Source organism: Pseudorca crassidens, chromosome 3 (assembly GCF_039906515.1).
Source record: "Pseudorca crassidens isolate mPseCra1 chromosome 3, mPseCra1.hap1, whole genome shotgun sequence".
NCBI lineage: Eukaryota > Metazoa > Chordata > Mammalia > Artiodactyla > Delphinidae > Pseudorca > Pseudorca crassidens.
This window is the reverse complement of record NC_090298.1, coordinates 168645745-168658073: the sequence shown is the minus strand read 5'-3', so window position 1 is coordinate 168658073 and position 12329 is coordinate 168645745. Positions and strand designations below refer to the sequence as shown.

The 12329-nt window shown below is 57.9% G+C and overlaps 1 protein-coding gene across 6 annotated transcripts in view; it reads left to right on the top strand.

Annotated features, from left to right (window-relative positions):
• The window catches only part of KDM4B (lysine demethylase 4B), a 111646-nt gene that overhangs the window by 44883 nt on the left and 54434 nt on the right, over nt 1-12329 (top strand). For all 6 annotated transcript variants that reach the window (XM_067734082.1, XM_067734087.1, XM_067734083.1 and 3 more), the window contains exon 8: nt 8336-8385. In XM_067734082.1, the coding sequence (XP_067590183.1) occupies nt 8336-8385 (50 nt within the window). The remainder of the gene's footprint in view (nt 1-8335; nt 8386-12329) is intronic.

The window sequence follows — 12329 nt, the reverse complement described above, 5'->3', positions numbered from 1 at the left end:
CCAGCAGGCTGGTCCTTTGGCATCCCCGTCAGCTGGCATCCCCATCTGAGACGCCCCATTTTCTCTGAGTGGATGCTCCCTGGACTCTGTTTATCTCTTGCACGTTTCAATAAAAATGTCATTACTTGAAATCATTGACACTGCTGGTGTGAGATACCAAATTCCATCACCTATTGTCCCGTAAAACGATCCATTAAAGATAAAACCACTGCAGCTCAATAAGGTTCTATCCTGGAGACAAGCCACCCTGGTCCTGGGCTGATCCTATCTCCCCAGCAAGTGTTCGTATCTGTCACATAAAGGGCCCCGACACTTGGACAAATGAGGGGGGCGGCCCCCCGCAGAACAGCCTCCTCGGAGGGTGAGATGGGATTTCCTGGTAGAAACAGGGCAGGCATCCTTTTGCTGTCAGGCAGTTTCAGTTGCTCTCAGGGAGGGAGCCATGCCACCCAGGTCGAGCTCCTTTGTGCAGTGGTGGCCAGATTGGGGTGCACGGGATGGGGGGCACGCAGAGGGGACCCACCCCACCAGGCTGGGTTGCTCTCCTGAGTATTTAGGAAAGGGCTCAGTCTCCCCTTCTTCCCCTGGGCCAGGTGCCCTGCAGCCTCCCCTCCCGGGCAGACTGGGCAGGTGACAGCTCTTCTTCCTCCCTCCCAGTGGGGCAGGGGACTGCGGGGTATCTCGGTGGTCCCAGGGCTGTCCTACTCGGCCTTCGGACCTGCTCCCTCATGTTTCAAGGACGAGCCTGTCTGCTTTTTCTAACATCTTTTATTTCTCCAGCCTGGTACCGGGTGACCACTTGTGCCCCTTTAACCCTGCCGTCAGCGTGACTGTTAGTTGTCCGTCTTTCACGTTTGAACTGTCATGGTGAGGCCTGCTCGTACCTGACAAACTAGTCCTGCCCACGTGTGTACCTGGAGTCACCTGGCGATGTCACAGTCACACCTGTTACCTCCTTTACTGAAAGATGTGGGCAGGGGCAAGGGTTTTTTTTGCTGTACAGGCATGCCTTGTTTTATTGTGCTTCTTAGATGCTTCATTTTTTACAAATGGAAGGTTTGTGGCAACCCTGCATTGTCAGATGATGGTTAGCACTTTACAGCAGTAAAGCACTATTTTTTTTAGACATAATGCTGTTATTGCACACTGTTAGACTATGGTATGGTACAGTACTGTGAACGTAACTTTTTTTATGCACTGGGAAACCAAAAACTTCGTGTGACTCGCTTTATTGTAGCATTCGCTTTATTGCGGTGGTCTGGAACTGAGCCCGCCGCGACTCTGAGGCCTGCCTGTGTGTTTGTTGCACTGTCCTACTCCAGACAGAGACACCGAGGGGCTGCATCTCCCGGCGGTGTCAGCCTCCCAGAGAGCACTTCCGTCTCCTGGACCAGACTCTGCGATTCTGTCAGTGGCCAGCACGTGCCCAGGTTTATGTTTGCCTTCGTTTGTGGTGAGGAATTCCTGCCTCTGGACCGCTAGACAAGGGATAGGTTCACCTTAGTGGGTTTTATAGTCTCCTGTGAATGTCTTTCTGGTGCAGAGGAAGCCTGGCTGTCTGTTGATTTTTATTTATTTTTTTATTCTGCATCCTTGCTGGACTGTTTAGTTCTTAATTCACCAGCTCATTCTTTTAGTTTTCCCTGGTAGAAGGTTATACTACTTGACATGAAAAAGTTTGTCTCCTCCCTTTTGATTGTTAGTCCCCTCATATCTTTTTCTTGACTTATTATACTGGCTAGTGTCTTCAGCGCCGTGCTGTGGATTGCCTTGCCCCCAACTTTCCAGAGTACCTCTCCTGCCTCACTCTGAACTGTGACGGTGGGAAGGTCCCTCCTAGTCCTGGATGGCTAAGAATTTCTTTTTTTTAATGTATTTCTTCTAAAAAAAAATTTTTTTAAAAAAAATTTATTATCTTTGGCTGCTTTGGGTCTTCATTGCTGTGCGCGGGCTGTCTCTAGTTGTGGCGAGCAGGGGCTACTCTTCGTTGTGGTGCGCGGGCTTCTCACTGTGGTGGTTTCTCTTGTGGAGCATGGGCTCTAGGTGCACAGGCTTCAGTAGTTGCGGCACGCGGGCTCAGTAGTTGTGGCTCGCAGGCTCAGTAGCTGTGGCGCACAGGCTTAGTTGCTCCGTAGCATGTAGGATCTTCCTGGACCAGGGCTCGAACCCGTGTCCCTTGCATTGGCAGCTGGACTCCCAACCACCACGCCACCAGGGCAGTCCTAAGAATTTTTTATACAGAATGGTTTGGAATTTAATGTAAATGCTGCACCTGCAGTGCTTGGACGCGTCGTGGCTTGTCTCCGTGGTGATCACATTAGGGGACACCGCCTGTGACTGTGCTTCTCTGGGCCCTTTCACTCCTCCCTGCGGAGGAGCAGAGCGTGAGGCTGCTCTGGCCCAGCTCATCTCTAACCAGCGCAGAGATGGCACCTGGGCAACTCGGGGGCGAGGGGAAGTCTGCTCTGTGACCAGCTCGTTTTGCTTGGCTGCCCAGACCACGGGGCAGCGCGCCAGGACTGTCCCACTGACGCATGGCTAGAGAGGGTGTGTGTTTGAGGATTGCAGTAAAAACGGTTTTTCCCTATGCCCAGCACACGGGGTGCTGGGGGCCGCTGGCATTCGGAGCTGCCATGGCCTCCTGGGCCCGTGCCGGTGGCTCACTCGTGCCAGGTGGCCTCCAACGTGACATGTGGTCTTGGCACTTCCCGTGGACTCTGCCTTCTTGTTTCCGTCGCTGTCATTATAGCATGTTAAACGGCAAGGGGCCTGTCTGCCCCGGCCTTGTGCAGACACTGTGAAATTAACTTCCTCACCCTCCAACTTGCGTCGGGCTGAACTGACATTTCCAAAGGGCTCCTGGCTGGACCCCTGCTCTTGGCACGCTCTCCTCAGCAGAGAGGAAGGGCGGGGAGCCGAGCCTCGCGCCGGTGGAAGCTGTCAGGCTGGGCGATGGAAGAAGTCCTGAGTGCTCTTGTCACCCGGAGGAGAGTCACACGCATCTTGGGGAACAGATATGGTCCGTATTATAGCGCTTCATACCTGGCTCTGAGCAAAACGGTTCTGCAGGGCCCTGGCAGAGGCCAAGGGGGGCCTCTCGGGGATGGGCAGCAGGGTTTGAGAGTCAGGACCCCATCAACTCTCATTACCCTTGCAGCTGGCGGGAGCATGTGGGAATTACCTCGTTACCGTGGCAACACGCCCTCCTCACAGGGAACTCCGTACACTCTGACGGGTCGTGTAGCCCAGGGTGGCCGGCCAGCCGAGCAACCAGGCCCCGTCGGGGGTGTGATGCCTTCCACTGGAGTGTCCCATTCCTCGTCTTGACAACTTGCCCTGGGACCACAGGTTTTCTTGCTGGCCTGAGAGGCAGCGGCCCATCTGACATTGTCTGTCCCTGGCCCAGGAGAGGAAGGGCAGCTGCCAGCCCCACCCACCTTGCCTCCCGAGGTCTCATGTGGCCGTCTCAGGGCAATGGTACACGGGCTCCCTGGACCTCCCGGGGGTCAGCTGGGCACAAGGTACCGTGGTGCACACCCCTCACTCAGCACAGCCCTCCCCCCTGGGAGGTGGTCCCGGACACCCACTCCCTGGGCCAGAGGGCACTGGGCGATGGGAGTCCACACCCAGAGGCCCGGGCTCCTGCATAGCCTGAAGCCCCTTGCTTCTTCTGCAGAACCGATGGCCCCGAGCAGGTCCCTGCTCTCCACGATGGCCCATGTTCCTCTTCCTGACACACTCATTTAATTTTTAACTCACAAGGCGTTTACTTATTTATTTTCATTGTTCTTGATAATAATTCTAAGCCATTAGAGGGGAAAATTATATTCAGAAATGCTGTTTCACACTTTATTTGTTTGATGATTTAGAGCAATAGAAAATAGCACATTTGCTGGCTTTTATAGTCTGATAATTATTCACATCCATCAAGCCATTCCAGGGGAATAAACAAAACACCAAGAAAATGACACCATTAATAGCATCCTCCACTGCAGACAGGAAGCCTTTCCCAGGGCAGCGTCTTGGGAGGATGGACGCAGCCTGTCCCCTGCCCAAGGCGAGAGCCTGCCCGCAGAGGATGTGTTTTCTTTCAACTACCTCTGCTTCTGGGCCCAAGAGCCTCCCTCCTGCTGGACTGAGGCCTCTGCCCAAACAGCACCCACGGCCCCCTGGCTTCCAGAGCTTCTTGACTGGACTCCGGCCTGGCCTCAGCAGGGCCCGCGGGATGCCCACCTCTGGCCAGGGTTGCACCCCTCCAGCGTCCAGCCTCAGTCCGTCCCTGGCCCCCTGTAAGCACGTCCGACCCCTGCACACGTGTCAGGACGCAGGTCTTGGACGCGATCGCTGGCCGCTCTGGCCCCAGGCCTCCCTCTTGGCCTATGCCAGGTGTGCGGGTTTCCACGTTGCCTTTTTTGGGGTGGCTGTGATTGGAGGGGGTACATCCACTACTCCAGACATCAAGTGTGAAAGAAGAAACCTGGAAAGGAGAGGCTGGGGGACGCCCACCTGGCAGGGCCAGCCCTCCCATCTCTCCCCAGACCAGGGGGTCACTTCCTTCTGGAACGTGGCCTCTGGACTCTGGTCACCTCCGGAAGCCTTCCCGTCAGCCGGTCGTTTGAACAGTGAAACTGCTGGACTGGGACGGTCTCTTTACCGTTGTGTGGCTTTGCATGCGTCTCGTGTCCTCTGCCGTTACCTCCTGGGCTGTATAGAGGATCTAAGATTGCTTTATTTTCTCGCCGAAGCCCCTGGTATTTGCAGACGACTGCCTTTCTGAAAAAGGCGTCTGGCAAACGATGCCTGAATTCGTCTCTCTCGGCCTCCTCGGCGATTCCACAACATTAAACCCGGAGTTATGGAGCCTGTCCAGTCCTGCCTGCTGCAGCCTCTGCGGGGTCACCTGGAGCGGTTGCCAGGGACACCGAGCTGACAGCGCCGAATTTTCCACGACTTTCTGGTTGAGTGTCATCCAGAAGTGCTTTGTGTAAAACGTTGACCAGAGGAGAGAAAGGGCAGAGGGAGGGGCGCACATGATGGGCTGGTAACATACGTGGAGAAGGTCCAGAGGGGCCTGCCTGGCCGGTCTCAGGACCGGGGTTCGTGTGCTATGGCCGGAGGGACCTGCGTGACCCTGTGTGGGCAGCCCGACCCTCTGCAGACTCCCCCAAGGGGTTTCCCCCATTTCTGACTCTGCCCCCTGAAGCCCCTGGTCTGTTGTCCCTCCCATCCCTCCCTGGATTCTGGGAGTGGCTCTGCCCTTTCCTGTATCCGACACGTCCAGATTCTTCTGCCATGACTTCTGTGCTGGCCTGGAGTGAGTTGACCACCAGGAGGCACCCAGCTGCAGCCCAGTCCCTGGGGAGGAGCATGGTGACGGGGGCCATCTGGGGGTGGGGATGTGGTCAGCCCAGGAGGAGGCGGGGGCTGGTGGACCAAGGAGACGGCCACTGTGTAGCAGGACATGTGGGAAACCAGCCTCGTGCTGGCAGTGAGCGGGATGGGGGAGCCACGGGGGCTCTGTGTGGGCTTGGGCAGGGCTGACCGCCGGCTGGGAAACCTCGCACCGGCCCAGTCGTGAGATGGACGTGGACCCGGGCAGGCCGTCTGTCCAAGGAAACATGCAAGCACCCTTTGCCTCCCAGGCGACCCGGGCTGCCACGTACAGAGAGCAGCTGCCTGGGGTCGCAGGCGGGCAAAGCAGATTGATTTTGGCCGTGAGGTTTGACCTTGTGATGGGGACGGAGTTCCCAGGGAGCGATACAAACTGCCCCCATATTGGCGACCAGTAAAACCGACTCTGTTTTACGGCCCCAGAACCTGCTCGCTAATGGCCAGACAGATGCTTGCCTACTTCGAGAGTTAGCGAGCAGCCCTGCTCAACCCAAAGAGATGCTTTGCCTTCTTTTATTTCCTCCCAGAGCCAAGCCTGAGAGTCAGGGATGCCCCGACCCAGTGGTGTGACGCCAGGCGGGGCTGTAACAAGGTTAGCGCGCCCCGGCCCCAGGCTGGAGACTATGCAAGGCTCTGCCATGGAGGCCCCTCTGTCTGGGGACTTTTCCTTCAGTGGTGAATGTCGGCCCTGCTGGGAGGCTGGCTCACCTGGGCCTCCATTGCTCTGGGCTTGCCTGGGGCCACGGAGGGGAGGGCCATGGCAGAGAGGGGGCTCTGTGGGCACCTGGCGCCCGAACTCGGGGAGCCGTTACAACTGCACAGATGGAGCCTCTGCCGCCCTCCCTGCCTCCTTTGAATGGACGGCCCACGCTCAGCGCGTGTTTCATTAAGGACCAGGACCCCAGTTCTGCCCGCCTTCCCCCAAAGTCTGAGGTTTTCAGCTTGCTGAGTCCCTGGGTGTGGGCTGGGGGAGCACAGGGGCCTCTCAGCATCTCCCAGGCTGTCGCCGGGTCATTCCAAACCGTGGGAGGCTCAGCGTGCTCTTGGCCGTCGGGGTCCAGACGTCCCCCATGGCTGCCGGCTTCCCATCCACGAGTCCTTTCTAATCTCTCCAGGGGCTGCTCTTCTGAACACTCAGCCCAGTGTCCTGCAGTTTGTACTTTCCGATAACAGAGGAGCCACGTTCCAATGTTTTAAACTTTTAACATCCACCAGATTCAATTAATCTTATCTTTACAACTCCCAATTACAGGCTGTAATTAAGTGAAAGCAGCATTGTAGACTGGCGATATTGCGTTAATCATCACAGCCTTGGAGCCGTAAGTTCCTTCCTGTCCTCGGGCATCTTCCCAGAAGGGACAGAATGTTTCATTTCCCTGTTTGGTGGGGGGACCTTAATCCCACAGAGGTGCTTTGGATTGGGATTAATTTTTATCATCTTTATGTAAGTGATAAAAGGCCATTTAAAAAAGAGTCACCTCCTCTTTGTCCAGATAATGGGCAATTCTCTGACGACAGCAGAATTAAAGGTGCCACGGCCACCTCCAGGGCCGTGAAACATGCCCAGAAATTAATTATTTTTATCCTGTTAGATTAGAGACAGCACAATGTTCACCTTATCTCCTACCCTTGCCCTCTTTTATTTTATTAAAAGTAACGATAAACCTTTCAGCTGGAGTGGACTCAGCCAGCTACCGAGCCTGGGCGATCTTCCATGTTCCGTGTCCCTCCCCATTTGGCTTCCTGCCCTGTGGGGGAGGAGGGCGCAGCCGTGGGGAACATCCTCCTGTGGCCTCGTTCTAGAATTCCAGAGATTGCCGTTGTTATGCTGGAGCACGGTCCCCGCGCCCTGCAGCACTGCTGACATCGGGTGGGTCATTCTCTACTAGGGCGCATCCTGGGCACTGTGGGGTGTGGAGCAGCATCCCCCCCACCCCCTCGATGCCAGGACCACTCCCCCAGTCGTGACAACTAGAAATGTGTCAGACGTGGCCCAGTGTTCCCAGGGGGCAGGATTGCCGGATCCTGGAGTTTCTCCCAGATGGGACGGGACTCGGATGCTCTAGTAGCTCTACCGTTGGACACTTTACCACCCTCCCTCCTCCTCTGGACAGTGGCCCTACCATGCCTCGCCTTTGCTTGAAAATGGAGGTTTCCTGGACTTTCTTGGAGGTCCAGTGGTTAAGACTCTGTGCTTCCACTGCAGGGGGCGAGGGTTCGATCCCTGGTCGGGGAACTAAGATCCCCGCATACCTCGTGGTGTAGCCAAAAAAAAAAAGAAACTGGAGGTTTCCATCTTGCCCAAGTGCCCTCGGGTGGTCTGGGGGTGGCACGTCGGTTGGGTTGGGGCTTCTGGACCCCTGGCCCCTGGCTGTCCCTCCTGGCACCGCCCTCTGCCAGGAAAGCGTTCTGGTATCCCGACACGCTGGCTCGCATCAGCAGGTGACACTCTCGCTTCATCTGTTTGCAGACTTTCACCTTACATCTTTTTTTATTTATGACAGCCGCAATCATCTTTCAAACGTAAAAACGTGTGAAAATACAACTTATGAAAGTGGGTGACGAGTGGAGTCTTGCTCCTTCTTGAAGCTTCTTTCCCCTCGGCTCCTGGGGCTGGGGGGACAGCCCGGGATGCTTCCGTCCTCCTCCTTGGTTCCAATCCAGTGCTCTTTACTTTATGCTTTGCTTTCGAAGCCGCCTAACGGGGAATGTCTCCACTCCTGGCATTCCGACGGTGTGTCACTGCCCCCCAAGTCCTGGGTCCTGAGCCTCCACCTCACCCCTCTTCCTATCCATGTGGCATCCCCCGACCCCGACAGCCCCTCCCCTACGCCGACCGCAGCCGCCCGGCTCTGCCCTGTGCCGGGCCCGCGTGTCACCTGGGGCCCTCAGCTGTGCAGTGGCCACACGCTCTCCCCTCTGACTTGCCTCCCTTCTCTCGTAGGTACGCCATCCCCCCAGAGCATGGCAAGCGCCTGGAGCGTCTGGCAATCGGTAGGTACCTGGGGCCCACTGGGGCCAGGGTGGGCGGTGGGCTGGCGGCCTCTCCCTCCCCGGCTTCACGCTATTGTCTGGGGGTCGGTGTCCCGGAGGGTGATGTGCTCCAGGCGTCCTGTCTGTGTTCCACTCCTTTCCCTGGCGGTCAGGTCGTGGACCCCCGCTGTGGGTCTGTCACTTCACGAAAGCCACACGGATGCCGTCGCTTCAACACTCTCATTTTCTAGCCTCTTGGCCCAGAGTTCGGGACAGGACCGCAGGCTTTGCCGGCTGGGGGCAGCCCGTGCTCCCCTTGCCCCCCAGCACCTGGTGCTGCATCCACCCTTTTCTGTCTTTATGGACTCTTTGCTCAGTCTAGAACACGAGAAGTCCGGTTTGGAGGTCCGCACCTGTTCCGTGCGGCCGCATGGGGACTGCAGGGCCATCTGCTAATCCCGTGCAGGGTCGGGTCACCCAGGCTCCCTCCACCACCTGGATTGAGACCCTCGCTAGGGCCTCTTGGGCTGACAGGATTTGTCGGAGAGGGTCCCGGGCTGCGTCTGGGGCTCTGACCACCCGGGTAAAGGCCGGCCCTCAGGGCATGGGATCCTTAGAGACAAGCCAGACACCCAGGCTGGGGGGCGCGGAGGCCTCTGTGTGCCCCGATGGGGGGCCAGGCTGTTCCCCCCATCGCTCTCATCTCGCACCTGTCCTGTCCCCATGGAGACCCGTGTCCTGAGGGTGGACGGCTGTCAGTGCCTGGACAGACGTTCACAGACCCCGCTGGCCCAGCGGGCGGGCCCTCGCTGTGCAGCCAAGAACAGCCCCTCCCTCTCAGGCAGCACCCTGGTGAGGGTGAGAGTCTGCCGCGGAGATAGCACGGGGCCTCAGGCCACCCTGACCCCCGTGGCAGCAGTAGGCAGCTGGCACCCCCAGGTGGCCACAGAACCGTCCGAAGCCATGGCCTGGTGTTGGTGAGGCTCCCTGCCAGCCGGCTGCCGGCCTCTGTGGGCGCCTCCCTGCCTGCACTTGACTTGGGGGTGGGAACGGCCCATCTTTCTGCCCAGCAGATTCTCACAGCGGGTTGGCGGGGTCGGCAGAGTCCCGGGTGGGAGGGAGGCCGTCAGGTGAGTTGAGCAGGTGCCCCCGGGCCGGTTCCTCTGCAGAGGCCATTGTCATGTCACCTTTTATGTTGGAAACTTGGACCTTGACCTCATGGACAGGGCTGGAGCCGCTCTCAGGAACATGCTTCTCCCGGGAGAAATTCCAGTGCAGGCGGGCATGGCAAAGGCTGATTTAACTTACTTACTGAGCTCGAAAATAAAACCCAATTAATTTTGTTCCCATTATGTTTTTTAAAATGCAAATTTAAAATGTCTTTTCCTATTGTATTAGCTTCCTGTTGATGTAACAAGTTACCACAAACTCAGTGGCTTAAAACAACACACATCCCCTCAGTTTTGCTGTGAACCTTAAACTACTCAAAAAAACCTCATTAAAAAACCCCACAGATTTATTTTCTTACACTTCTGGAGGTCAGAAGTCCACAGTGAGCCTCTAGGGGCTAAAAGTCAAGGCATCCGCAGGGCTGGCTCCTTCAGGAAGCCCCGGAGGAGAACCCGATTCCTGGCTTCTATGGCTTTTGGAGGAGCTGCATCCTGGGCGTGGGGCCGCATCGCTCTCATTTCTGTCTCCCTGGTCTGTGGTCGAGTGTCCCTCTGACCCCCTCTTATAAGGACCCTCCGGATGACACCAGCCCCCTGGGTGGTCTAGGCCCATACCCATCTCAGGGGCCTGAACTTTATCCCGTCTGCAGTTCCTCTTACCACTGAGGGGACCTTCCACAGGTTGCGGGGATCAGGACATGGATGTCTTGGGGGCCACTGTTCAGCCCCCCATACCTGCAGAGCCACGGGGATCAGTGCGGGCGCTCTCTGGGGACCATGTCCGTGACACCCCCGGGCCTTGCCTGCAGCTTCTCTGTTCTTCCTGTTCAGAGGGGGTTGCACTTAGCCATGCCCGGCTGTTCTCCCTCAGTATGCCTTTTCTACTAGAAAAGTTTTGGGTGATCAGAGCGCCAACTAGAGAAGCAAGAGAAGCCGGAAGCAGGATCCTCTGGGGCCCCCCGCCGACCCCAGACAGTGCCACAGCCGCTGTCCCTGGAGCTCGCCCTGTGCTCCATTCCTGCAGCCGGAGCTGCTGCCGGGTCCTTTCTGATGCCCCGACCTGGATGCTGGCTCGCTTCCTGGGCATCTGAGGGAGGCTCAGTGGCCGGGGCTGGGAGAGGAAGAGTCGGCTAGCAGGGAGGCCGCCCCGTCCTTGCTTCTTGAAAAATCCAGACTCATTAAGTCAGGCGGCTCCTGGAATTCAGGAAAGGGGCTGTCAGCTCTGGAGGAGGGGCAGGAGCCTCCTGCTTCCTCTGCAGCCCCTCACTCAGGACTGCTCTCCCCTCCTCGGAGGAAGGATGGGGGAGGCTCCAGGGCAAGTGACTCACTGCCCTCCTAGGCGTCCCTTCCAAACTTTTTGGGGGTGTGCGTCGGGGGCTCCATTACTGAGATGGGTGGAATGGGTTTGCGATTAATAAGGAAAATGAATAGCCGTGCTCCGAGTGGGCTCGCTGGGAGAGTTGTGCAGCCCACGGGGAGAGCATTAATGTGTTGGCGCGTTATTGGTGCTAATCACTTAAAATGTGCTTCTTTATTAGAGCTTTAATGAGAGCCACTTAAACTGTGCATTAAAAAGAGGAACTGCAGAGAGGCCGGCGGCCGGGCGGCAGGCAGCCGTAACTCTAATTGAAATGCTTCTAGTGCAGAGCAGAGTTGCTGGATTCAGTCAGCCCTGGCACCTTCCAGAGCCTTGCCATTGTGTCCTTGCGGTTAGGAGCCTCTGGCAGCCTTGGCGTGTGGGTGGGGCCACGCGGGTGCGCACGTGCATACACACACACGTGCCCTCTTTAACCAGCAGCCCGTCGAGGGTGCGCGCTGGCCTGGAGGCTGGGCCCGGTCTGGATCGGCTTCCAGAAGGGCCCTGGGGCTGCCTGCGTCTGGGGATCAGTCCCAGAGGGAGGTGGCCGCTCGGGAGCGCGTGCTGGTGCCGCTGTGGTGGGGACTCATCCCACACCTCGAGGAGCCATGTGGCAGCCCTCCTGTGCCCACTCTCTGTGCGGGTTTGAGCTGAGGCGCCTGGCCACCATGGGCAGAACCTGGGACAGGCTTTTTCTTAACCACGAGACACACGTGTCATTGACTTGAGTTGCAGCCAACAGGCGATGTGGGAACGTCCCTGAACTGCGTTAGTGAAGCACGGTTTCTGGGTAGGTAGAGCTGATGGTGGGCTTTCCGTAGGCTCGCGGAGGCTATCCCTGTTGTAAATTAGTTACGTGGCGCATCGTGGGGCAGAGAGCATAGGGGCTGTGAGCACAGACAGAGGGTTAGGGGCTGTGGGCGCGGCCTGCGTTGGCCCCATGTGTCTGGGGCCAAGGGTGGGCGGGTTGTCTCCCGGGCCTCCGTGTCCTCACCTGCCTGGTGGCGGTGGGACCACGTGGGTGGAGAGCCTGCGCCACTCAGGCGGCCCCCCTCTTTGTTGCGGACTCCTCAGTGTTGGGGGGTGGTGGGGGACCCCACTCACCGTGGTCACCGTGTGTCTGGTCAAGAGCAGCAGCTCCCCTGTCTTGTGTCCGGGCTGCGCTCTCACGTGGCCGAGTGACTGTGTGGAAGCAACGCAGTGGCTTTTGTCTGAGGGGAGCTCGGGGTGGGCAGCGGTCTCTGGGCAGCCGCACCCTGTCTGCGACCGCGGGTGTATGCTGTGGGTGCGCCCCTCGTCACCCAGGACCCCGTCCCGCAGTCCCCTGTGTGTTTCATTCCCTTGGGGCCTCAGAGGAAAGGGCTGCCCGGAGAGAGGTGTCCCGGCTGCCCCGCCGCCCCGTCCCACGGGGCAGGCCCTGCCCCGTCCCGCCAGGCTGA